Source organism: Triturus cristatus, chromosome 4_1 (assembly GCF_964204655.1).
Source record: "Triturus cristatus chromosome 4_1, aTriCri1.1, whole genome shotgun sequence".
In the NCBI taxonomy this organism is placed as follows: Eukaryota; Metazoa; Chordata; class Amphibia; order Caudata; family Salamandridae; genus Triturus; species Triturus cristatus.
In genome coordinates this window covers 331,242,494-331,266,165 of record NC_140585.1, presented here as the reverse complement: position 1 = coordinate 331,266,165, position 23,672 = coordinate 331,242,494, and the positions used below count along the sequence as shown (strand labels likewise).

The 23,672-nt window shown below is 47.7% G+C and overlaps 1 protein-coding gene across 2 annotated transcripts in view; it reads right to left on the bottom strand.

The window, feature by feature from the left end:
* ITFG2 (integrin alpha FG-GAP repeat containing 2) overlaps positions 1–23,672 on the bottom strand; it is a 595,129-nt gene that overhangs the window by 378,345 nt on the left and 193,112 nt on the right. For both annotated transcript variants that reach the window (XM_085652304.1, XM_085652305.1), the window contains one exon: positions 7,659–7,753. In XM_085652304.1, coding sequence (XP_085508430.1) covers positions 7,659–7,753 — 95 coding nt within the window. The remainder of the gene's footprint in view (positions 1–7,658; positions 7,754–23,672) is intronic.

Sequence of the window (23,672 nt, the reverse complement as noted above, 5' to 3'; positions counted from 1 at the left end):
AATACAGACATGAACACTTCAACAATTTTTAGTTTAATTTTTTTAGTTGAGATTTTAGAAAGCATGGTGATTTATGCATATCAAATATAGACATTTAAAACAAACCTATCGGCGCTCAAAGCTACCAAAGAATTGTAATAGTATCAGAAGGTGCTCAGGGAAGGTGCTCGTCAAGAGTGTGAAGAAAGGAAAAAGAGATGTTTGTGATCCTTTACTTAGCCAGATTTCTTTATCTAAAAAAGCCTGTTCAATTTGTTACTATGCAGCAACATTGAGGCAAAACCTAACAAGCATTGGCAAAACCAATGTCTTGCCTTTGTGACCTGTTGGGTTTACCAATGTGTTTTTAACCACGCTACACAGCATCTGCGTTGTTGTACAGGTCTGCTAAAGTAAAAAAAAAAAAGACAAAGCCTTTCCCACGAATGCCCTTGTGCGCCCCAAGCTCGCACGCGCTTTTTTAAATCCGTAACTAAAAGGAAAAGACAATGTGCAAACGTTTTTAGGTCTCGCTGAGCCCAGCGCATGCGCTGGCTCGGAGAGACATTTTGGAGGTGAGTTTTCAAAGTGCTGCTGACTGGCCTAGCGCTTGCGTTCACGCGAGAGTGCACGCGCAAACCGCTAGCCTTCAGCAGCACTTTGAAAACTCGTGCTTTAGCGCGTCATCGCGATCACTTTCGCTTTCAGAGCGATCGCGATGACTTTCGCTTTTACGGCCGCACGGCGTTACTTTTACTGCCGTGCGGCAATGCATTCGCTTTTCTCTCTCTTTTCCGTTGCTCTCCCGCTTGCTGTTTCTGCCCCCCTTCTGTTTGTCTTTCCCTGTTGTCTATCCTTTTGCGCCCCCACTTCTGTTCCTCTGCCTTTCCCTCTACTCCACCCCCTTTTTTTCTGTTGCAGCTTTTATGTGGCGCGACCTCAACTTGAAGGTATTGGAGCGCTTTACCTAAGCACCGGTTTAATTACGCAAGGACACATTCATTTTTGGTAGGAAGGGGGAGATTAAGTGATTTGACCAGAATCACAGGCTGATGAGCCGACGCCGAGACTCAAATCTGTATGCCCAGTTCCAAAACCAGCTGTTCTGTCGTTACGCCACATCTTCGCTCACCTTATCTCTTCTTTCACTGCCCCACAGTCTGCTGTTTCCCTATCCTATGTAAATAAATTCCGAGACCTCGTCTCCACTGCTGTTCCTGTTACTGTAGTTTCCCTGCTGTACCATCCCTCCGCGCTGCCTAGCTCTGCTGTTTCTCACACCCTCCCTTTGCTGCTTCTCGACCCATCCTCTCTGTTGATTTGCCCTGTCCTGCTGTTGCTCTTCCTTTTGCGCCAGTCACCTGCTCTGTCTCTCCTCTGGTGTTACCCTTTAATGTTCAATATATCTTTCACTCTTCCTCTGCTGTAACCACACTTTTCTCTTTCTCTCTCCCTTCTGTTTATATCTCTCTGCCCTAATGACTCTCCCTGCTGTTATTATTTATCACTCCTATTAGTGTTTCAATCTCTTCCCTCCCCCAGAAATCTGTCTGTTTTTGTCTTCGATTTCCTATAGCTGATTCTCACTCCCCCTCCTTGCTGTTTCTCTTTCCCATGCTGTTGTTATGTTCGCCCGGATGCTCTTTATGTTTCTTGTGTCATTCCTCCCCACCCCTCCTTTCTGTGGGCTTCCTCACTCCTCATTACTAATTTTTCCACTAGCTCCTCTGTACAGCTAGCCCACCCATTGCTAAAGTCCATCTACCTCTCCCCACTGTCCACTCATCCCTCTTTGTTTTCCCCAGATTTCACTTCTATCTACCCATCTCTATATGCTGTCCACCTATTCTTCTCTGTTTTTTCCATTTACCCACTGTACAGTCAGCTCATGCATTTCTACTGTCCACCTATCCTAACCTATAGTCCACCCACCTCTCACTACTGTCCATCTATTCCTCTCTTCTGTCCTCAGACCACTCAACCTTCCACCCATATCTTCTGAAACATCCACCAGTTCCTCTCTGGCATCCACCCATACCACTCTACTGACACAAACTTCTCTTCAAGTCTACCCATCTATCTATGCTGTACACCTATTCTTCTATGGCAGCTACCCATACCATTTTACTTCCCCAAACCTCTCTTCTGTCTACCTATCTCTCTATGCTGTCCACATACTCCTCTCTATTGTCCACTCACCCTTCTGTACGGTCACCGATACACTGCTAAAGCCCACCCAGCAGATTCTACAGTAGACGCATCTCTCTCTGTTGTCTACCCACACATCTCTTTTCTCCTTTGAGGCCCCTACGTCTTTCTACCCTTTTGCTGCCTTTCTCCTTTGCTCCTCCAACCCTCTCCCCTTCACCGCCCTTACTTTATTCTCTTCCGTTCTGCTTACCTCACTCCGCTCATTCGTACATTTTTTCCTCCCTATTAGTTTCCTAACTTGTGTCCACCTCTTTTCTCTCTTATATTTTTTCATCCCACCCTTCATTGGTTCTCACTTTACTCCATTCGCAATACCAATCTACTTTGTTGCATCGCTTCACTATGCATCATTCTACCCTCCTGCATTTTTTTCCTGTCTCTCTCCTGTCTATCTCTTTCTGTCTGCCTCTATGCTCGATTGCCTCTCTTCTCTCTGCTCCTTGCATCTTTCCCATTATTTTTATGACTCCGTACCTTTCCTTTGCCTCCCTTCTTCTGGACGTCCCTCTCTGTACACCGTTCTGTATCGCTTTCTACCCTTCTTTAAATTAAATCGCTCCCTGTTGACCGGTTTATTCATCCTCACCAGTGCGTGTCTCCAGTGTCTACCCAGGTTCTTCCATTAATGCCCCCTCCCGAGCCTGTGAATCTCACCCTCTTCTGCTTCTCTTACTCACACTGCCGTTTCTCCTCCCTACCAGATGTTTGGCTTATTCTTTCATTTGCCTTACTCGAAGGTGATTTTATCCCCTGCTGTTTTTCTTACGCATCCCGATGTCTCATTTACTTTCTTATTTTCCATACTCTTTAAAGGGGATCTTCCACCCACCGGTTTCTCGTGCTCTCTCGCAGCTAGATGGCTTGCTTATTCTCCCATTTTCTTTACTCAAAGGTGATTGTACCCTTACCTCCTGTTGTTTTGCTTATTATCTTTTAATACTTTGCCGCCTCTCGCTGCCCCCTCTACCAGTATCTTTGTAGTGCCTATATCTGCCTTTTCGTTATTTTCGTGTCTGTCTTCACCATTTTCTGTACTCCTTCCTTGCTTTCTCCGCTAGGCCTTTCGTCTTCTATTTCGCTACCTTTCCCTTTGTGTTTACGCTCACCTCTTCTCTGCCATCAGCCTACTAACGTTTTCCCCTCATTCCCTCCACGTGTCCCTCTCCACCATTGGCTCTCACCCTCTCACTTGGCAGGGTTTTCATTTCACAGCTAACACACACAGCATTTGTTTCCTGCCCATGCACTTCCCCCTCACTTCACGTTCACAGATTGTAGGAGAGTGGCATCGACTGCATAGTTGCCCCCAACTTTTTGCTGATGTTTTGACTGTTTTTATGACTTTAGCCAGGCTGTGGCCCTGCTATCCAGGACCCCAGCCTATCTGCTTCCTCTGTTAAACGATGTGAGTACCCTAGGTACTAACCAATTGGATGCTGAGGGTGCCCTGACAGTCCCTTGTAGATGGTACCCTAGGTACCCAGGGCATGGGTCCCTCAGTAGGCCTACCAGGGCTGCAGCACTTATTGTGCTACCCTGGGACAGCCATACAAACTGACACCACCAGACCACTACTGTAGTCTGGGTAAGGTGGTGCTAGCACCCCTTACAGGGATATAGGTAGCCTATATCCCACCCCATTACAACACATGTACTCTCATGGGTCACCCCTATGGCAGGCCTTGCTAATCCTACAAGGCAGGGTGCTAAGGTATGTGTGAGGGGGGACCCCTACATGAGTAGGACCTCCCTGCAACCTTTGTAAAATCATTGCTGGGTTGTTTGTAGTGTAGCCATACCATATACTCTTAACCGCATTATAAGTCTATCGCGATAACGCGATAACTTGAGAATGGCTACACAGAACCATATCGTGTTTGGTGTCAAACATGTAGGAATCATACCCCCAGTCCAGCCATGGGCATGAGGGTACGATTCCCCCCTGCTAGAGGGGCGATATGGGAAAAGCGGCAGAATTGAGACACCAATTTAAAAGTGCACATGTAGTACAAAATGGCTACTACCCTCCACCCACACGACTCTGGCTAGCTGTTGCTGGGGAAAACCCCAGCCTCGCCAGCTGGACAATAGGGCTCCTGTGGCAGGGAGGTGCTAGCATCTCCCCGGACAGGATAATGTGGATTGGAACAGGGTGGGTGCACCAAATGTCCTTTCAGAGTTGCACGTAGGCAGCTGCAGAGCCCTCATTCTGCATACACCACTTTGAACCGGTTCAGGGGCATCCTGCCCCTCGCCCAGGCGGGAAACACACAAAGGGGAGAGGGTGTAGCCACCCTTTCCCGCCTCACCACTCATTGGTGGACACTACTCTGGACACTCCCCTAATCTTGGGGATAAAGGTGAATAACGTGGCCTCAGAGCCTCAGATTAATCTTGAACTTTACAGTCTTGACCTTCGACTTGCTGCTGCCCAGCTGACGGAAGAAATCTCCCTTGGGATAAAGAAGTTATCCCCCTGCTTGGCAGGCACCTGAAACACTGCAAGTGACCCGGTTGGAACCTCGCTGCTCCTATGGACTTCGACGACTTCCAGAACTCTTGAGGTGGGTTTCCAGCGCATCCCAGAGGCCAGTGAGTGTGCTCAACGAGTTTGGGCACCATGGACCGCGTGGGGGCCGAGATCCCCAATACCCCAGGACACCGGCCACCTCTTGCGTAGCACACGACCCTGACCAGTGGGGAAGTTGTGCTTTGGCCCATTTACGAGCCAACCACTCTACAGCAATTGTGCCAAAGACCAGCGCCCTAGCCCCCTCCGGTGGCCCGTGGGTGCCCTTTTACGCACTCCAAATTGCCGCCTCCCGTGGTCCCTTGTCTCTCGACTTGTGGGCCCCAGCGGAGGTCTATTTCTACAATCAAGAGTTCCCCTGGTTGCTCCAGGCCCGCTCTACAGTCTCCCCAAAGGAGACCTCTCCCAGACCTCGTGGGTCTGTACTGTAGCAGATTTGTTCATCTTGCGTGGGTTGCGGTTGCCAAGGCTTAGTGGATCCAATCCGGACACTAACACCGCAGCGACCCTCATCCGACGTGGGACAGTCGCCCTCCAGAAGCTGGCCTTCCTTGAAGCCTCCCGGAGCCCGTGGCTGCGGATCCAAGCTACACCACTTCGCACCTGAAGCACCGGACATCAAAGGGCTCTTTGCTTTGAGCCTCCTGGTCACTTTGCCGTGACCCAGACTCTGTCCCCTCTGCTTTCAGGTTCTTCTCTACAATCTTCACATCTTTGATCTGCACGGCATCATCGACGCTTTTGGCTAGCAGCACTTTTGAACATTTTCCTATAGAAAATCAGCCCGCGACCCGACATTGAAAACGATCTATGCACCCGGCTTCCCTGGGGCAGGTAACAGTGGTATCTCGGTACTCTCGTGGTAGTGGGCTCCTCAAAAGCTTAAGTCTAAAGTTTTAACTTTGTACTCCTGCTAGAAGTGACTTTAATCTGTGTAATTTCAACCGCGACATTCTCCATAGGCTATAATAGAGATCCCGATAGCAGCTATTTCCACTGCACGTGCCTCCCGTGGGTCCCCTTCCTCATAACCTGGGGTGGATTCTTAAGGGGCCAGCGATCCTAAATGCCCTAGGAATTGTTGTGGTTCTTATACCACTTTTTTGATATATGGTTTGGTCCCCCTCGGGGCCCTGTGATTCCTGTGCTATTTATTGTGTTTATAAATGCTTGTTTGAATTGTAACTTTGCCACTAGCCTCATAAAGAGACTGTGGGATTCTGTCTAGAATAAATACATATATTTTATATATATATACCTGTGTGGGCTACTCTTTCATTTGGTTATTCAAGAGGTTATTATGGTAAAACAATAAGCTTAACACTCCTTCAAGACTTAGCCTGAAGGCTGCTCTCCACCGCTACCACTAGGATAGCTTTCTTTAAAGGTTGTCTTAAACCTATCATCAATAAGAGTCGAATTGGACTGGTGCAAGGTGTCCCTATAACTAGGAGACAGCATATGCCAGGCCAACTTCTCACACAGATGTATCTCATCCACGGGCTGAATTAGACTCGGAGACAGCTTTATTGTCCCTATATGTTTCAACAAAATGGGTCCTTCCCCTTTGGTCTCTGTGTTTTCACCCATGATCTAATTTAAGAAACCTTTCTCACCACTTATCGATGGCACACACAGCGCTGTTGAGGGTTCATTAAATAACAAAAGGTGAAGGGATTATTAAGTTCAGTGTCTGCATCCCGCATGCAAGAGCCCGAGTCCGGATAAAAAGATACAAGAAGAAACAAGCATTGGCATAGCCAATAGGTCTCGCCTTTGGGACCTTATAAGTGTTTAGCCATGCAACAGTTAAAGTTGTTGCACCAAGGATATTGTACTGCATAACTAAATACATATAATGTTCCAAAGGCGAGACCTATTGGCTATGCTAATGCTTGTTTATTTCGTGTGTTTTTTTTATAATGATGGCATCACTAGCAAGCTCTTAAAAGACAGAACTCTCTTGAAGCCACCCACAGAAGCGGTGGATAAGGAATTCTGTCGACTGAGAAGAGATCTCAAATTGGATATTATTATTATTGCAGTGCTTATTTTGGAGCTCAAACTTGTAGGCAGCAGTATCTTTTATTTGACTGACATAACAGGCAAGCTCTAATGTACTATTCCATCCTTACATTTTAATAAGGTGGTCAAAAAAGGTGGTCAAGTTAAATGTAGCACTACCTATAACGGATTGTTTCCTCTTACTGGCTTTTAAGACCATTGTGATCGAAGTTTTAAATGAATAGGAGCTCATTGTCCCCACCCCACATCATAATAGAACCACACCAGCTCACCTACAGGGCTGCATATTCTTACACAGGTGTGGTGTCATCTGCAAGCAGCAACTACCATCACCTCACCATACAGGCAGAAAAAAAATCTACATCTCAGTTGGCCAAAGAGAAAACATGAGGCCCCGCTGTCCCTTAACTGGGTACATAGACCATTATGTCACCCATAAGCCACTTCAAAACATGATAGCGAATTGAAAAAGAAGAAAGCGATGTACAGAGGAATGACAGAGATAAGAAAGAGAAGAGGTGATAGTAAAGCAAGGAATAGAATATTAGATCATGCAGGTTACTTGGACTGCGCTCAACACCCCATGAAAGCTGGTTCAAAGCACGGCGAGGACATGAGGGAGAGAATGTAAGCTTACGCTAGAGCGGTGGACCTCGGACCTGGGGAACCGGGTTCGAGTCTTGGCAACGACGCTCAACAGTCTGTGATTCTGGGCAAATCACTTAATCTCCCCGTGTCTAACAAAAATGAATGTGTTCATCTGTAACGAAACTGGTGCTCATGTCTCTGATACCCGATGTCTCGGGTCTAGTTCACACTATATAAAACTGCCCCCCAAAAAAGAGAGGAGTGCTACCCAATCTTTTAACATGGCAAACTGCCAGTCCCGATCCAGTCCATTTACTTAACTTACCATGGCTGATGCTGCCTATCAGATGGGTAGACACATTCTTGTTATGAATCCGCCCGGAGGTCTGGTGAAGGACAACATCTCGGAGTGACACCTCCCTGGAAGGTACGGAGCCGGAGGGGAGAGACAAAACGGGTCATTATCATCTCACAAAAGCAAACCTTGCGCGTCACATCTGATTTACAGTAGAAGAGAGAGAACACAGAAGTATGCAAAGCTGCGAACAGAAGTCATCACAGTAGGCAGAAATGGTCATTTTTGGCTTGAGGTTTGTAAGAGGCCATAAGAGGCCCCTCCAACCCCTTTATAGGAGACACCTTGGCCTACATTTAAATATTACTCTAAACCCCCCACCCCTTAGGTGACCTGATAAGACCATGCGTAAGAATGTAATGCTGCACTCCCAGGCTTTTATGTTTAATACCGCATTCATTCTGGAAGTCTCGGTCTGGGTTTCCATCATTTAAACCAAATGGAAGAGGCTACCAAATTATTCTGACAAAAGGAAAACCCAGAACTATTGAGCTGCGACCTTGGTGACGTAGGGACAAATGGTAAGCTTACCACCCCAAGAATGCCCACTTCCAAATATGATCATATATGGTGCAAACAGCAAGATTTTCAGGACATCACATAACAATTATTTACATACTAAGAATTTACATAAGGGGGTATACTGAAAACGTGGAATGGATCCGGTCCTGCCGTACACCCCCTGATACAAGTTCTTGAAGGGAGCAGCTGGACTTTGTAGCTCTCCCTCCCCACTGCTAAGCCCCTGAATCTCAGTTTTAAAGTTGACTTTGCTCATAAATCGTGACTGTGCAACCTTTCTCATACAACTGCTGTGGAGGCAGGCCGCTGATCTCTCTAAGAGTGCTTACGCCTCCTCGCTCCTGCAGCTCATCACAGCTTTTCTCAGGAGTGAATGTTCTTAAATGCATCAATAAATTATACCAAAAAACATTAGCTAAGCCGCAAAGAGCCCGTTTTCCACTCAAGGTCACGGTGACATTTCAAGCCGCTGCTCCTGCTGCTGCGAGGCGGCTGAGAGCATCTCCCACAAAAGCACCGGACTCCTTGAAACAGGTCAAGGCGGCGAATGGAACACTCTCTAGCACATTTAATCTCACTGTTAACCAAACAATGTGTTTATTTCTTTAAAATATAGAATTCCATTCCATCAAAATGTTCATAAAATAGCAATATATCATTTTTAATCAGTTATCCCTAACAGGACCTGTGCCACTACATATTTCATGTGCAGTTTTTGGCATCATTAAAAGCACAGACACAAACTAAGAAAACTTGCTCATCACGATTTAATCTTGCGAGTACAGAATCCTCAATTAGCCCCTTATAAATTGCCTGTTCTTGGAAAGACAGCTTTTTTCTCATTCCACAGCATCCAGGCCTTGTGTGGTACCTTTCCCCTCTCTGCTGATTTACGGATTCAGAGGGCGCCCTCCCTGCGCCGCACAACATCTTCCAATAACACTGGTTTCAGCCAATCATTTCTAAACGCTTTGGAAAAGGGGCTCAGGGAAGACACATGGACATCCTCTTGGATAGTATTTAAATGGCTATCAGGTTACCAAGGCAGTTGTCTCTTCTTTCACTACATGCATCTATAATGTAATGATAACTAATCAAATCTTAAATTAAGGTTCCTCAGATGTTGGGGGACATCTGGTCAAGATTGTTTTCTGTACCCGGTAAATTTTATGATCAATTTAAGCAGGTCCCAATTCAATACAATATATTATTTGCCAATGTATTATCTGTAACAATGATTGGCAGACATGGTTCCGGAGCACCATATGGATCTATTACTTACAGGAGTCCCTGCTGAAAGACCGCTTCACCCAGAGCCTTGTCTAAAACAGTAAGAGCTGCCACATGATTCCGCCTTTAGCTCCCAGATCCAGTCTCAGGAAGAAGAAGTGTGGGAACTGTGGTAGCTCCTTGAAAACCTGAGACACAGCGCAGAGGCGGACAGTGGAGAGGTAGGGGCCCTACCAATGTGCATCTCCACCTCCAAACTATCCGAGCAAGAGATGACCCGCTGCAAGCAAGACACAGCAAACGGCGCATGGACCAGAATGCACTATACATGACGTCAAAGAATATGGAGACTCCTGTCTGATGGGAACATAGGACTGGACAGACACCAGCACAGACAACCAACAGCGCTATGACTGGTGGTGCCTGGTGCGCTATACAAATGCCAATAACTTATAATGTTGTTAGTGGAGGTTTAATATTTGAAGTCTTCCCTAACCGGCATCCCTCTAGAGTGCACTCCAGTACATCCCCAACATACGCTACAAGAATGTGCACTCCTCTTGAACCTCTCCATAAGAGTGCACGCAAGTAACATGTTTCACATTGATGCTTAAAAACGCATCTGTTTTTTCTTCCCAATGAAATATTCCGTGATAGGTTTGCTAATATCTTCCACTGAAGCAGAGCAGTTTTAAGAACTGGGCAAGAAGCAATGGCCCAAAGGAAACCCCCATTTTTGAAGGCCCCCATGAAAGTGATCTAAATACGTTCTACTCTCTGTTCCTTTGTGCCTACTTTTACTTCTCTACAGCCGTGCTCGAACTCAATCCTCTTCGCGCACCTCACTAGTCCATTACCCCCTCGTCAGCCCTCCCAGTCCCAGTCCTAACTAAATGAGCATAGCTCCTCCCACCAGAAACTCCCAAGCAACTAAAAACCCATCCCTTCCCTCCAGGCCACACCCACACCCTGAGGCATATAATCATGTGACCCGCCTATCCACATCCTGTTTGCTTTTTCTGCGGACTTGCTTCCGAGCTGACTTCGTCGTGGTGGGTGCTGGCTGTGCCTCCTATCGGGTGAGTGTGAATCTGTCTGCTTGGCAGCCGTTCAGTCCCCTTATTGCCTGTCATTGAATGCGGTATGTTTGACTCCCTGCTTTAGCGGGACCGTGGGGTTGAGGGGTCCGGACTGCCTGGAAGGTGGTGACTCCCTGCTGCGGCCTCCCCTCTTCCGGGTTCGTTCCCTGCTCTAGCGGGAACACCCAGCGAGGGGAGGTGTGTTGGGCGCGGCTGGCTTTTCTGCACGCCAGGGGCGTGGCGGTTTTGCTCCTTCTAAGAGGTGTGTTTCATGGGCTCGGTGCTGTTCTCCTTTTCCCTGCCTATGAGTGAAAGTTTCGAGCCCGTGTTTTCCCTTTCTGTTTTGTGTTAAACGCTGTCTCTGTTGGTTTTGATAAACGGCACCTCGTGGGTCCCGAAGGTTATTTAGTGGTATTTGTGCCCGTTCATAGTGAGGGCCGTCTAGGAGTGAAACCGATGGGGGTTTTAGTTTTCCAATACCGGGGCAGGGGTCAGTTTGGGGGGGGGGGTTCTGTCGTTTTTAGGTCTCGCCTGAGCCAGCACATGCGCTGCACTACAACACATTTAGTAAGTGGGCTTTTCAAAGTGCTACCACGCTTTTGCTGGCCTCAAGCTTGCGGTTACGCACGTGGGCACGCGCGCAGCCGCCATCTGGCTTTCTGCCATGCCTCATTAAGTGCATCGCTCGCGGCACCCTTACAGCCCGATCGCGATTACTTTCACTTTTGCCGCCGCCGCGCGTTCGCGTACAGCACTCTTGTGTCGTTTTTTATTCTATTTCCCCAAGCGTGGTACCTTCATCCATCTCCGCACGCACCACTCGCGTGAGCCCGCGTGAGTCCCGGTCAGCTGATTAATTCATGTCACTTCCCCACGAAGCTCCTGTGGCTGCACATATCCCCACTGCCTTCAGTGAGATGACGTTCTGGCCAGCACCGCCGGTACTGTTCTCGGTTTTCACTCCTCGTCGCTCTATCTCTGCCCCCTGCCTTGTCTCTCCTTGTTCTACTTCCGTTACCCCTGTCTGTGTTTCCACCCCTCTCCTGTTCAGCTCCTCTCTCTCCCTCTGTTTTCTGTGTTCCCAGCCATCCTCTTCCGGTTTCCTCACAGCCTCTGTTCCGGGCTCCTACTCTCGGTCAATATTTGCCTTTGGTTCGTAGGCCTGTGCTTTGTCTAACGCGTTCAGTCTGCTGGGCCCAGCGTCAGTGACTCAGCTGGCGCTGCGGTTTCCACAATTTCTCAGTAACAATTACATGATTTTAGAACTGTTTTCTTAGAAAATGCGGCTATTATTCCCTTTTTTTTCTTAAATTCCCCGTGATATTCATTTGTTTCTCGAAAACCTTTAAGGCCTCTTTTTTCTGTGCCTCACCCTCCATTTCTCTGCTCCCAGTCTCTCTGCCTGCCACCCTCCATAACGTCTCTCCTTCCTCCTGCCTCACTCTTTCCCTCTCCGCTGCCCTCCCCCCTCTACTCTCTGTGTCCCCTCCACAGGTGCTCCTCGTTTCCGTTATCGGTTTACGTCGCTTTCACTTTCGTGACCGCAGTAAAAGTAAATAATCGATGATAGCCAACTTGAGCCTGCGCCAGCCTTATTCAAGAAGTGTTGCACTTTCTTTCTTAGATAGCCCCTGTTTTCGGCTGTGTGGCGCTGCAAGTGTTATTACCCACCTCAGTGGCACCCAGAAGATGGACTTTAGAGTGGGGGCCTCAGGCCAAAGATTATGCCCCCCATAACAAAAAAAACATTAGCATAGCCAATAGGTCTCGCCTTTGGGACCTTATAAGTTTTTAGCCATGCAACAGTTGATAATATTGCACAAAGGATATTGTGCTGCATAACTAAATACTTATAAGGTCCCAAAAGCGAGACCTATTGGCTATGTCAATGCTTGTTGAATCTTATGGGTGGCTCTAGATCCCTGCTCCAGGCAGTATTAGGAGTTGCTTACCTGTGTGTCCCCTGGTTCCTGTGGCGGGGGCTTCTGGGATACTTCATGTCCTTACAGCTAGGGCCTGTTTCGGTCTTTGCTTTTGTAGGTTTGGAAATGCATTTAATTGGCCGGTAAATGGGCCGGCCTTCGGTCCCGTTTTAGGATTGGCTGTAGGTCCGGGTAGTGTTTCCTGGTTAGCCCGTAGGGATGTTTCTTTGATTGGTCTGGGGTATTTCTGGGAAGCTAGTTCTCTGTTCTCCTGTTGACATCATGGAGGGTGGAGCTTCGGACGTGTGTGGGCTCCACTGTGAGGAGGACTTGATGGTCGCTGGGTCTTCCGCTGGCGGATGTACAAAAGATGATTGAGGTTGCTGTGGCGGCGGCCTTTCTGGCTCATGAGCCCAAGGGGCCTAAAAAGCAGAAATTGGATGCCTCGGGCATCCGGACATTGACTCTGATGAGGAGGTGAAGGGTCGTTTTGTTCAAGGGGCTGACCTACGCGATGTTCTCCAGCATGTTCGGGACAATTTGGGGTTCCCTGGTCCCATGGAGGGTATAGAGTCTGAAGACGTCATGGGAAGTGTTTGGTTGCCTGATGGCCCGGTTCGGGGTCCCGGTGGTGGACCTGTTTGCTGTCCCGGGGAACACCTTGAGGGAGAGGTTTTCGTTCTCTGGTTCGGTCGCCCGTGGTTTGTAGGGTGGATGCCCTGTCCTTCCGGTGGGAGGGGGGCCTGCTATATGCCTTTACCCCTATTGCTCTAATTCCGTGGGTCCTGCTGAAGTTCAAGCTGGATCAGGCTTCGGTGATCCTGGTGACTCCGGATTGGTCCAGGAGACCTTGGTTCCCTCGGTTGTTGAGGTTGATGGTGGGGCCATGCTGGAGGTTACCGGTGGCCCCTTGTCGTTTCCCCCTCTGTCTCGGGGCTGTCTGGTCCGCCTGCGCCTGGCGGGTTGGCTGTTGAGAGGATGAACCTTGTGGCGTTAGTGTGTTCTCCTTCTGTGGCTGACTTTATTCAGCGGTCCAGGTGCCCTTCGACACTCAAGTCCTATGCCAGGCATTGGGTTTCTTTTCAGACTTGGTGTATGGCGCGGGGGTGATCTGCATTGGAGGTGGATCCAGTGCATGTCTTGGAGTTTTTAAAGGATTGGTTTGACTTGGACCTGGCTGTGTCCTCCCTTAGGACTCAGTGGGCGGCTGTTCGGGCCTTTCGGGGTCTGTGAGCCAGTGGTTCCCCTGATGTCCCGGTTGTCGAGGAGTTGTTTCCTCCAGAAGCCGGTCATTCGGTCCTTTGCACCTAGTTGGTGTCTGCCTCTGGTATGGGGGGCCTTACAGGGCGCTCCCTTTGAGCCTCTGCTGGGGGTTTCTTTGCGTTTTTTAACTATCAAAGTGCTTTTCCTTGTCGCTATTACCTCTGCTCAGCGGATTGGGGACTTGGGCTCCTTGCTTTGTTCGGTCCCCTTTTTGTGTTTTTTCCCCTGATCGGGTTGTTCTACGGCCTGATCTTTCTTTTGTTCCCAAAGTCCCTTCCTCGTTTCACTGCTCGGAGGATCTGGTTTTGCCTGTTTTCTGTCCGAGTCCTCGTTCGGAGGTTGAGGTGCGGCTGCACTGCTTGGATGTTCGGAGGGCTCTGGAGGTCTACTTGCTGTGTACTTTTCGTAAGGTGGATTCTCTTTTTGTGACCTTTGGGCTGGCTGGTCAAGGTCTGAAGCCTTCTGGTGCTACCCTCAGTCGTTGGTTGAGGGGGGCTGCGTATGAGGCTTGTGATGTGTTTGCACCTGGGTTGGTTCAGGGGAGATCTACTCGGGAGGGGGGTGGGGGTGGCTGCTTCCTGGGCTTGTTTTCAAGGGGCGTCTATGACTGAGATCTGCAGGGCTGCTACCTGGAGTTCTCCTCATACCTTTATGTCCCATTATCGTTTGGTGGTGCGTGGACTGATTCTGCTGGGTTTGGGAACGCTGTGTTGCGTTCTGCTCCGGTTGTGTGACTTTTACTCTGCTTTAATAAAGTCAGTTTCTGCTACTGAGTGAAGGCGACTCTTGCTTTGGTATCTGCTCATTTAGTTAGGACTGGGACGGGGAGGGCTGACGAGGAGGTAATGACCGGTTACTTACCGGTAATATTCATTACTGCGAGTCGTAGCCGTCCCAGTCCAGGTTCCCATCCCTCCCTCCCTGTTCGGCTTCTTGTGCTTGGTTAAGTAGGATGACGATAGGCAGGTCACATGATTATATGCCTCAGGGTGTGGGTATGGCTTGGAGGGAAGGGATAGGTTTTTAGTTGCTTGGGAGTTTCTGGTGGGAGGAGCTATGCTCATTTAGTTAGGACTGGGACGGGGAGGGCTACGACTCGGAGTAATGAATATTACCGGTAAGTAACCGGTCATTTCGCCACCCTGTACCACTCCATCTACTTAAACTCTCTCTCAACCTTATGTCTCTCTTTACCTCACCGCTCTATTTCGCGCTCCGTCTTTCGCCCTGTCGTTTTACCTTTGTCTCCGCTACTTCACTTCTTACTACCGTACTTCTTTCTCACATTTCTCTAGCACAACCTCTTTTTCTATGTAATTACCTCCTCTCTCGTCTCTCTGCCACTTTCTAACAACTCACTCACGCTATGTTTTTGCCCCTCTCTTTATACGTCTCTCTGCCTCATTTCTGACTCTCTCTCTCACTGCTCTCTATGCCTCATTCTGTCTGCTTCTGTCTCAAACTCCTCTTTCTTTCACTCCCTCACCTTTGACTCTCTACTTCACTTCTGTTCCCTATAAACCTCACCTTTGTGCACTTCGCCCGCCTCTCTGCTTTTCGCACTGCCTCACTGCTCTCTTCAGCTGACCTACATGGCTACACCTCTGTAATGGTAGTTCGTGTTTCTTTTATTTCCATGTTCCACATCCACGCGCATGCTGGCTGTTAACCAGTATGCACACTATGTTCCTGGTACTCAAGCGTACCAGGATGATGTGCTAATTTTTGGCAAATCCGTTAAGGAACAAAATGAAAGGTTGGTTAAAGTGTTGGATGTATTTAAAAATATGGCATAACCTTGAAACATGATAAGTGTCGCTTTTTAGTTCAAGATTTGGAATACCTGGGTCATCATGTTTCAGTGAAGGGTATTAAAGCAAAATTCTCCTTGGTGAAGGCAAATGCTGATGGCCCTCCCAAGACAAGGAACAGCTGAAGTAATTTCTGGGGATGTCTGAGTACTATTCTCGTTTTATTCAAAAGTACGCGTTTGTGATAGAACCTCTCCGCAGAATGTTGAGAAAAGGGGAGAAGTTCAACTGAAATACTTCTGCTGCTCAGGCTTTTGGTGATATAAAAAAAACTAATTGTACAAGCCCCAGCATTACTTTCATACAAGTCTGGATGTGACTGTATTTTAATGGTGGATGCCAGCCAGATGGGTCTTGGTGCGGTACTATCCCAAAAGGTGCATGATGAACGCACCATTGCATTTGCCTCGTGTCTTATATTACAAGCTGGGAAGGCCTACAGCACGATTGAGAGAAAAGCACGAGCGTGCTCCTGGACAATAGAAAAGTTCAAGAGTTTCCTGTGGGGCACACATTTCACTCTTCTTACTGATCACAAACCTTTGTTCCACATCCTGAATGGCAACGGCTCAGGAAAGGCCTCTGCTAGACGTTGTCTCACCTCCAAGAGTAAAATCTTTCCATTAGGTATGTACCTGGTGGACAGAATGTCAGGGCAGACTGTTTGTCGAGGTGGTCTTTGAGTGATGTGGAGCCTGATGATAAGAATGATGCGGAATGTGTAGTGGCCAATCTAGAGGAGGTACTCTTGTCAGTTGCTGGCACAGTATCCAAACCTCAGTGGATGGAAGCACTTAACAAGGATGAAACACTAATGTTGGTCAAAGAGTTTGCAGTTAAAGGTTGTCCAAAAGAGAGATCATTAGTACCCCCACTAAAGCCTTTCACACAAATTCAGGAGGAACTTTCAGTGGTCCATGGTGTGCTTTTGAGGAATGACGCATGCTTTCCTCCCTCGTATATTAGGGAGGATATCATTGTGGCAGCACATTATGGTCATATAGGTGTAGGAGCCACATGAAAAAAACATAGAACAATTTTTCTGGTGGCTGTCCTTAGACACTCAAGTTGACAACTAGGTGTCTAAGTGTCCCACATGTCGTCTGTCTGACAAACATTGGACAACTCATCTTACAGCTTTAAATCCAGTTCCTCTTCCAGAAGATGTTTGGTCTAAGGTGGCCATGGATTTTGCTGGCCCATTTGACATTTTACCGGTCAATCAAAAATACCTCATTGTTTTGATTGACTTTTTCATAATGGGAATATTTTGAGTTTGTCCCCACACCTACCACTTTAAATGTCTTCAAATTTTTGCAAAGAGGTTTTGGTATAGAAGTTCCACCTAAAGTATTTATAACAGATAATGCAACTCATTTTACTGTAACACAGACGAAAGACTTTTTGGCAAAACAACATGTGCAACACTTACAGATGGCATTATATTCACTGACCTCCAATGGCTTAATTGAGCGAATGAACAGATTTCTTAAGAAGGGTGTAAAAACAACAATAGCCAATAACTTACCAGTGAAAGAGTTTTTGAAGGGAAAGGTTTGGGCTTATGCTATCACACCCCATAAGCACAACTTGTATTCCACCTTTTTGTCTCTTAAGAAAAATGACACCTAAAAATATTATGTGTCTAAATTGGATCAGAGACATGCTTGCTAAAGAAAAACCATGTTGGTGTGAGGTCAATGATCAGTTCAAGTTGAGTTTCGCAAAAACAGGAGGAACAAGAACTACGCTATGATGAAAAATATGATGTGAGGGTGATTGACTTTTCGGTGGGTGATTTTGTATTCATTAAAACCTCACACATAGTGAGGAGAGGTGACACAAAAGTTTCACGCCCACTTAAAGTTACAAAAGTTGCCAAAGGATCCCTACAAATCCATGGTAAAGGCTGGTGGAGCAAAAGGGCAGTGGTGAAGCTCAATCCAGAACAAGCAAGTCTAATTAGAAGACATAAAGGGTTTGTTAATGACAACAAATTGTCTGCCAATTTGTGGGTGTCCTCAATCTGCAGACTTTAACAGGCTGTCAATCAGGTTCTAAATATGTTTCACAATCTACTGCAAGCATAACTGCAACAGTTGGTTCCAAGTAAATCTCTTTCACAAGAGGTCACAGAACAAAGAATTTCAGAAGACACTCTCAGTTAGGACAGTGCATCTGACACAAGTGTATCAGATACTTCCTTCCTACAAGGACCTTGTAATAGCAGCCCAAACGCACTTCGTGATTTCACCAACGTTCCAAGTTCATCATGTAATGTTTCATTGTCTGTCAGGTTTAAAGATTATTACATATGGGGAGGCTCTAGAGAGCCGGCGGCAAGATGGCTGCTTCCTAGAGCATCTCTGCTGGCCGAGTGCTACTATCTGCCCATTATCCTGGCAAAAAGGTCGCATATGAAGCTGTCGGCTACGGATATCGTTGAAGGGACAGGACATGAATATTATTAGACCCCGAGGCACTTACAGGGGCATCAAGGTGCGGTCATTTATCAATCCACTTCAGCGGCCTGGCTAAGCAGTGAGGCGGCAAGATGGTGGCCTCCAGAGACCAATATCGGTACCGGAGCTGCCGGAGGATAGATGCGGATCGGGCAGCGACGGGGGTGTGCTGTGATGGACTGCGAGATACTAGCGGCATGAGATTAAAGCTGGGCTAACTGCCGCAGTGATTGGGGATGGAGCTGCGAGCCGCTGACGCGAGCGATTGTAAGGAGTGAGGAGTGCCCTGCTTGGTTAGGCGGCCCAGACATCGTGGGAAGGCTGATGCTGCGGAGGGAGCTGCGGCCTGATACTTTCCCCTGGGAGTCTGTCTGGCGAGCCTGCGGCTCGGCATGAGTGGCTGGGCCGTGCCCTAGGGCCTGTTGGGCAGACCCAGTGAAAGTTTGGCAGGGCTGGCCGAGCGGGCAGCTGCAATGTGTCTGGCAGCCTGCACCGGCTAGCCTAAACTAATTGGAGCCGGCTGCCCATCACGGTCGAGACAGGAACCAGGCCTTTGTGGGGAAAATAAGGACAATAGAGAACAAGACCACCGCCAATAACAAACTGGATATATATTAGACTGTGGTTTAACCTGGAGAGCCGGGTTGCTGTCACTGCGGGACATGTTTATTGGAGCGCCTGATTATAGCCGCGTGAGGAGGACACTAGGCCCAATATGGGTAAGATAGATAAACAGCGGGCACGCTTCACGTTTGAGGCCAGTAAGCCTTCTAGGTCCCATCAGCATACACGGACTGACTCTGAACAGGACTGCCAGATAAAAGAACCTCTGCCCTAGAGGCGACTTTAATGGTGATGCAGAGCAGTCTATAATCTATCAATGGGAAAATAGATGCTCTCAACATGCGTATGGACCATTTTGCAACCAGATTGGATAAACAGGGTGCCCAGTAGGGGGAAGCGGAGCAGCCCATTTTAACTGTGGAGGACAACCTTCAAACAGTCACATCTAAAAGTCTGAACATGGAGAAGGTGCTAGCTGTGATACGAGCAAAAAATGAAGACTTGGAGGCGAGGTTGCGGCGCAATAATCTCTGCATTACTAGGCTACCAGAGAACACAAACACTGGTCCAATGGAACTATAGATTGAGTAAATGCTCAAAGATGTGTTTGGGCCTGAAAACTTATCCGAAGTAATGCTGGTGGAGCGGGCCCACTGGTCATTAGCGGCACGCCCTGTCCCGGGGGCCACGCCACGCCCGGTTATAGCGCGGTTGCTCAATTACCGTAACAGGGATACAGTCCTGCGCCTGGCGAGGGAGAAGCAAACCATCAAGTATAAAGGAAATGCGATTAAGTTCTACTCTGATTTCACTGCCACTGTACCAGCTGCGAGGCGTGAATTTCTCAGAGTAAAAAATAAACTGCAGGCTGAGAACGTTCCCTATGCTATGCTATACCCTGCTTGGCTGCGGGTGTAGGTGGAGGGCAAGCAGAAAATCTTCACGACTCCCAGGAGTGCAATGGAATATGTGAAAACGCTACAACGGAACCAGAAGAACCTAGCACATCCATTAGCTGACGATGAATAGGTAAAAGACTGTACGGAGATTTGTTTTGGGGAGATTGGCGCTGTCGGAGTAAAGATGATGCCAACATTAGGTGAGATCCACAGAGACTATCCATCTATTCATATAGGTCAGGGATTCTTCTGCTATATGTAGAAACGGTTTACATTGGCAGCAGATTGTCGTTGAAATGTGGCATGACTCGAGGACTGTTGAGGCGACATGCCGGATACCATAAATTGTGATATTGTGGGATGGGGCTCGCTGCTACAAAACCAGAACAGCTGCAGTAAATGTATATAGATGATGCAGATTTATTGGGTCCACTCGGCCGCCTCCCATGTAAACAGGAGGGATTTTCAGGCACCAGCGACCACCCGAAGGGTATACCCCAATTGCAAATGGTACTGTACGGCCATGTTGTGCAAAGAGTTCTGTTGATGGGGGATGGCTTTGACAAGTTGGGCAGGCTGAAGTGGCAGGGGGTGGTCTCTTTGAGATTGTTTGTGTTGTAGATACAGTACATGCAGTAAATAAGCGCGCTCAGTTGGCTGCTCAGTGGGGGTGGGGTGGCACCCCATGTGATTGCGAGGACTCATTCCTATGAATGGCAACTATGGGAGGTCTAATTAAAATGCTGACGTGGAACGTATGAGGCCAAAATAACCACCCAAAAAAATCAGGCAGGTATTTGCATATTTGGACAGGCACGATATTCAAGTGGCTATGTTGCAGGAAACCCACCTGACCAAACACACAGAGCAGAACTTGGGGAAGAGGTGGGCAGTTTTTAAGGTAGCCTTTTCATACTCTGCATATTCCAGAGGTGTTAAGTTTCTAGTGAAGAAGGGTACTCCATTCACACTTACTCACACTGAAACTGTTGATCAGGGCAGGTTCTTGTTGGTACAAGGCTCCTTGGGGGGGGGCCTCAATGGTTGTGTTGGTTAATACATATGGGCCTAATGTTGATGATCCTGCTTTCTATAGCCAGATTTGGAGGCATCTGGGGTTACTTACTCCATCCATGATAATTTGGAGAGGGGACCTAAATGTATACTTCGATCCGGTGATGGATAGGTGTGCTTCCACGGATTGGCATGGAAAACACACTGCACGAACAGTCAGAGAGGTTATAGATGCAGAGAGATTGATTGATGTGTGGAGAGCGAGGAATGCAGGTGCGAAGGAAGGCACTTTTGTATCTTCAGTGCATAACTCGTGGTCCACGCTGGACTATTGGTTGGTTTCCAACGAGGTGTGTACATGGACAGGGAGGGTGGTGCATTTGGCTAGAACGTTATCTGACCATGCTCCTGTATTGTTGGAGCTGGCGATGCAGACGTACACCAGACCCCCATTTCAGTGGCGATTGAAGTCAGTGTCCCTGCTCGACCAGGTCTTTCGCACCACAACAGGGACAGCCATTAACAATTTCTTTCAGGAGAATGAGAGATCAGTTGAGGGAGGAGGAATATTATGGGAAGCTTTTAAAGTTACCATCTGTGGGGAATGTAAGGGGGTACAATCTGGCATCCTAAAAACAAACTTAGAGATATCAAAAGTAAGTTGCAGAATCTTGATGGCGATATGAACTGCATACGACAAATTGACACGGTTGAGAGAGTTGAATTTTGAGCATGTTGAAATTTCAGAGCAAGAGGTGCGATATAGGTCCAGGTGCTGGACGGCAAGAGCATATGGGGAGGGGGGCAGAGCGGGCGGTAAACTCACCGCCAGACTGTCTGAGCAAAAAGAACAGGGTCATATAGTTAAAATACTGGATACAAATTCTGTGTCCCATTATACGACATCGGAGAGGCCCTGATAGCCATGCTATTGAAGCCAGATAAGGACCCCAAAAGATGTGAATCAAATCAGCCAATGTCCTAATGAATATTGACGTGAAAATTCTAGCTAAAATAATTGCGACAAAACTGCAACCACTGGTGCCCACTTAAGTGCTACCTGATCAGTACGGATTTGTGAAAGATAGGTCCATGACACACAATTTGAGAACTCTGTCCGCAATACTGCATCATTGAACCCTGAACTGAAGGCAGTTGCGGTGCTGCTCGATGCCGCTAAGGCACTTGACTCCATACAGTGGGGCTATATGTTCACGGTGCTGAGCTCCCCTCTTTGTCCATGAAACGGGTGCATCTGCTCTACTCCGAGCCAAATGTGAGGGTTCGAGTTAACAAGTTTGTATCAGATTCTAGCCCAATTTGTAGGGGTACTAGGCAAGGATGTCGACTGTCACCAATGCTTTTTTTCCTCGTGCTGAAGCCTCTAGCATGTAAAATTAGGCAGAGACATGGGCAGGCAGTGCTGGGGTTCCGACAGCGGCTGTTAGTCATATCCTTATATGCAAACGACATGGTGCTGTATGTGCGGGAACCCAAGATGAATCTCGAGCCCTTGCTTAGGGAGTAAGTATGATTTGGAGGGACTCAGGCCTCAACATAAACTGGGAAAAATCTGTAATATTACCCCTCACACAGTGCACCACATCGTATGAGCTAGAATTCCTACTGGCATTGGCTACATAGCCCTTAAAAATGTAGGTAAGTGGATACATAGGGACCCAGAGGTTATAGTGCAAATGAATTATGGGCGCCTCCCACTATCCCTAACGGATCGTATTACAGCAATAAAAATGAATGCTGCCTAAGTTCCTCTATCGGTTTGTGAACATTCCCATAGTATTGATTAAAACGCTCCTTAAGTCCCTCCAAGCATGCTTGCTGACTCTGGGGTGGGCGGGTAAAGAACTGCGCTGCAGCTGAGATACTCTAGTGCAGCCTTTGAGCGAGGTGGCTTCGGTGCACCGGACATGCAACCGTATTATTTGTGTGCGCAAGCACTCTTTGCGCACTATTGGCAGTTCCTGCAGCGAATCTACAGCACTTGGCTGTGGATGCAGATGAGGCTCACCCAACCCCACTCACTGCAATGGTGCTTTATAATCGCCCTCTGAATCCCAGAGTACACATAAATACAGTGAGTTGCACTTAACGTGCATGGAAGGAGTTGCGGGTTAGGCCAGGCAGGAACAACTCAGACGCACCAGCCCCGATGGTGGCTGCGCAACCTGACACTTCAGTCACCCAGGGACAGGGGTCATTGAAAACACGGAGGTGGACCGGTGTTACCACACTAGGTGACCTATACTCTAGCGGGAGATTTAGAACATTGAATGCCCTCACTGCTCAGAAGCCTTATACTGTGATGCTAGGTTTTGTGTATGCTAGACTACGTGCGGCAATTAGGGTAAAGTACCAGGAGTTCCCGGGTGAACTGTTGGTTGTGAATGCACTTCAGATGCTGTTGTGCAAGGAGGATAGTAAGGGTCTGATAACCAGGTTACACAACACTTCAGTCGTTGAAAACTCAATGGTTACATCTGTGGCTCATAAAAGATGGAATGAAATGCTTGACACGCTATTGTTCTGGGAGGATTGGGTGTCATGTTGTGCGCTGACTGGACGCCTCACGGCAAATTGCAATCTCAGTATAATTCACTTTAAGTTTCTCCATCACATGTATTATACACCCGAGCGGCTACACAGATATGGACTGCAGGGGGACTCATGCTATGTAAGATGGAGTGAAGAGGGAGCAGGCTTTATGCACCTTTCCTGGGGCTGCAAGTATGTGTTGCTATATTGGGTTCCAGTGACGCATCTTCTATCTAAAATAATTATGGAAAAGGTTGATTGTACTCCACGGATATGTTTGCTGGGATTGCTTAAATCAAATCAACAATGTAACTGCAAACTGGTAGCTTTCGCACTATTACTGGCCAAAAGACTAGTGGCAAAAAACTGGGGCAGGAAAGTTGTACCCACAGTAACTCACTGGATTAAGGATGTTGTGTACTGCAGAGAACAACTGGACATTTATGCTGAGGAATTGCCGGTCTCCTCCAGGCCAAAAGATATTTGGAGCCCTGTGACAATCTTCCTTATGGGGCGCCCTGATGTGTTGAAATAAGTCAAGAATTATGATCTCTGGTGCTGGACGAGGGGGTACTAGGTGCATGCATGAGTAATGTGATGGTGACCGCTACTCCGGATAGAGTAGTCGACAAGGGCTAAACTTAACTCAATGTACTGCAATGTAT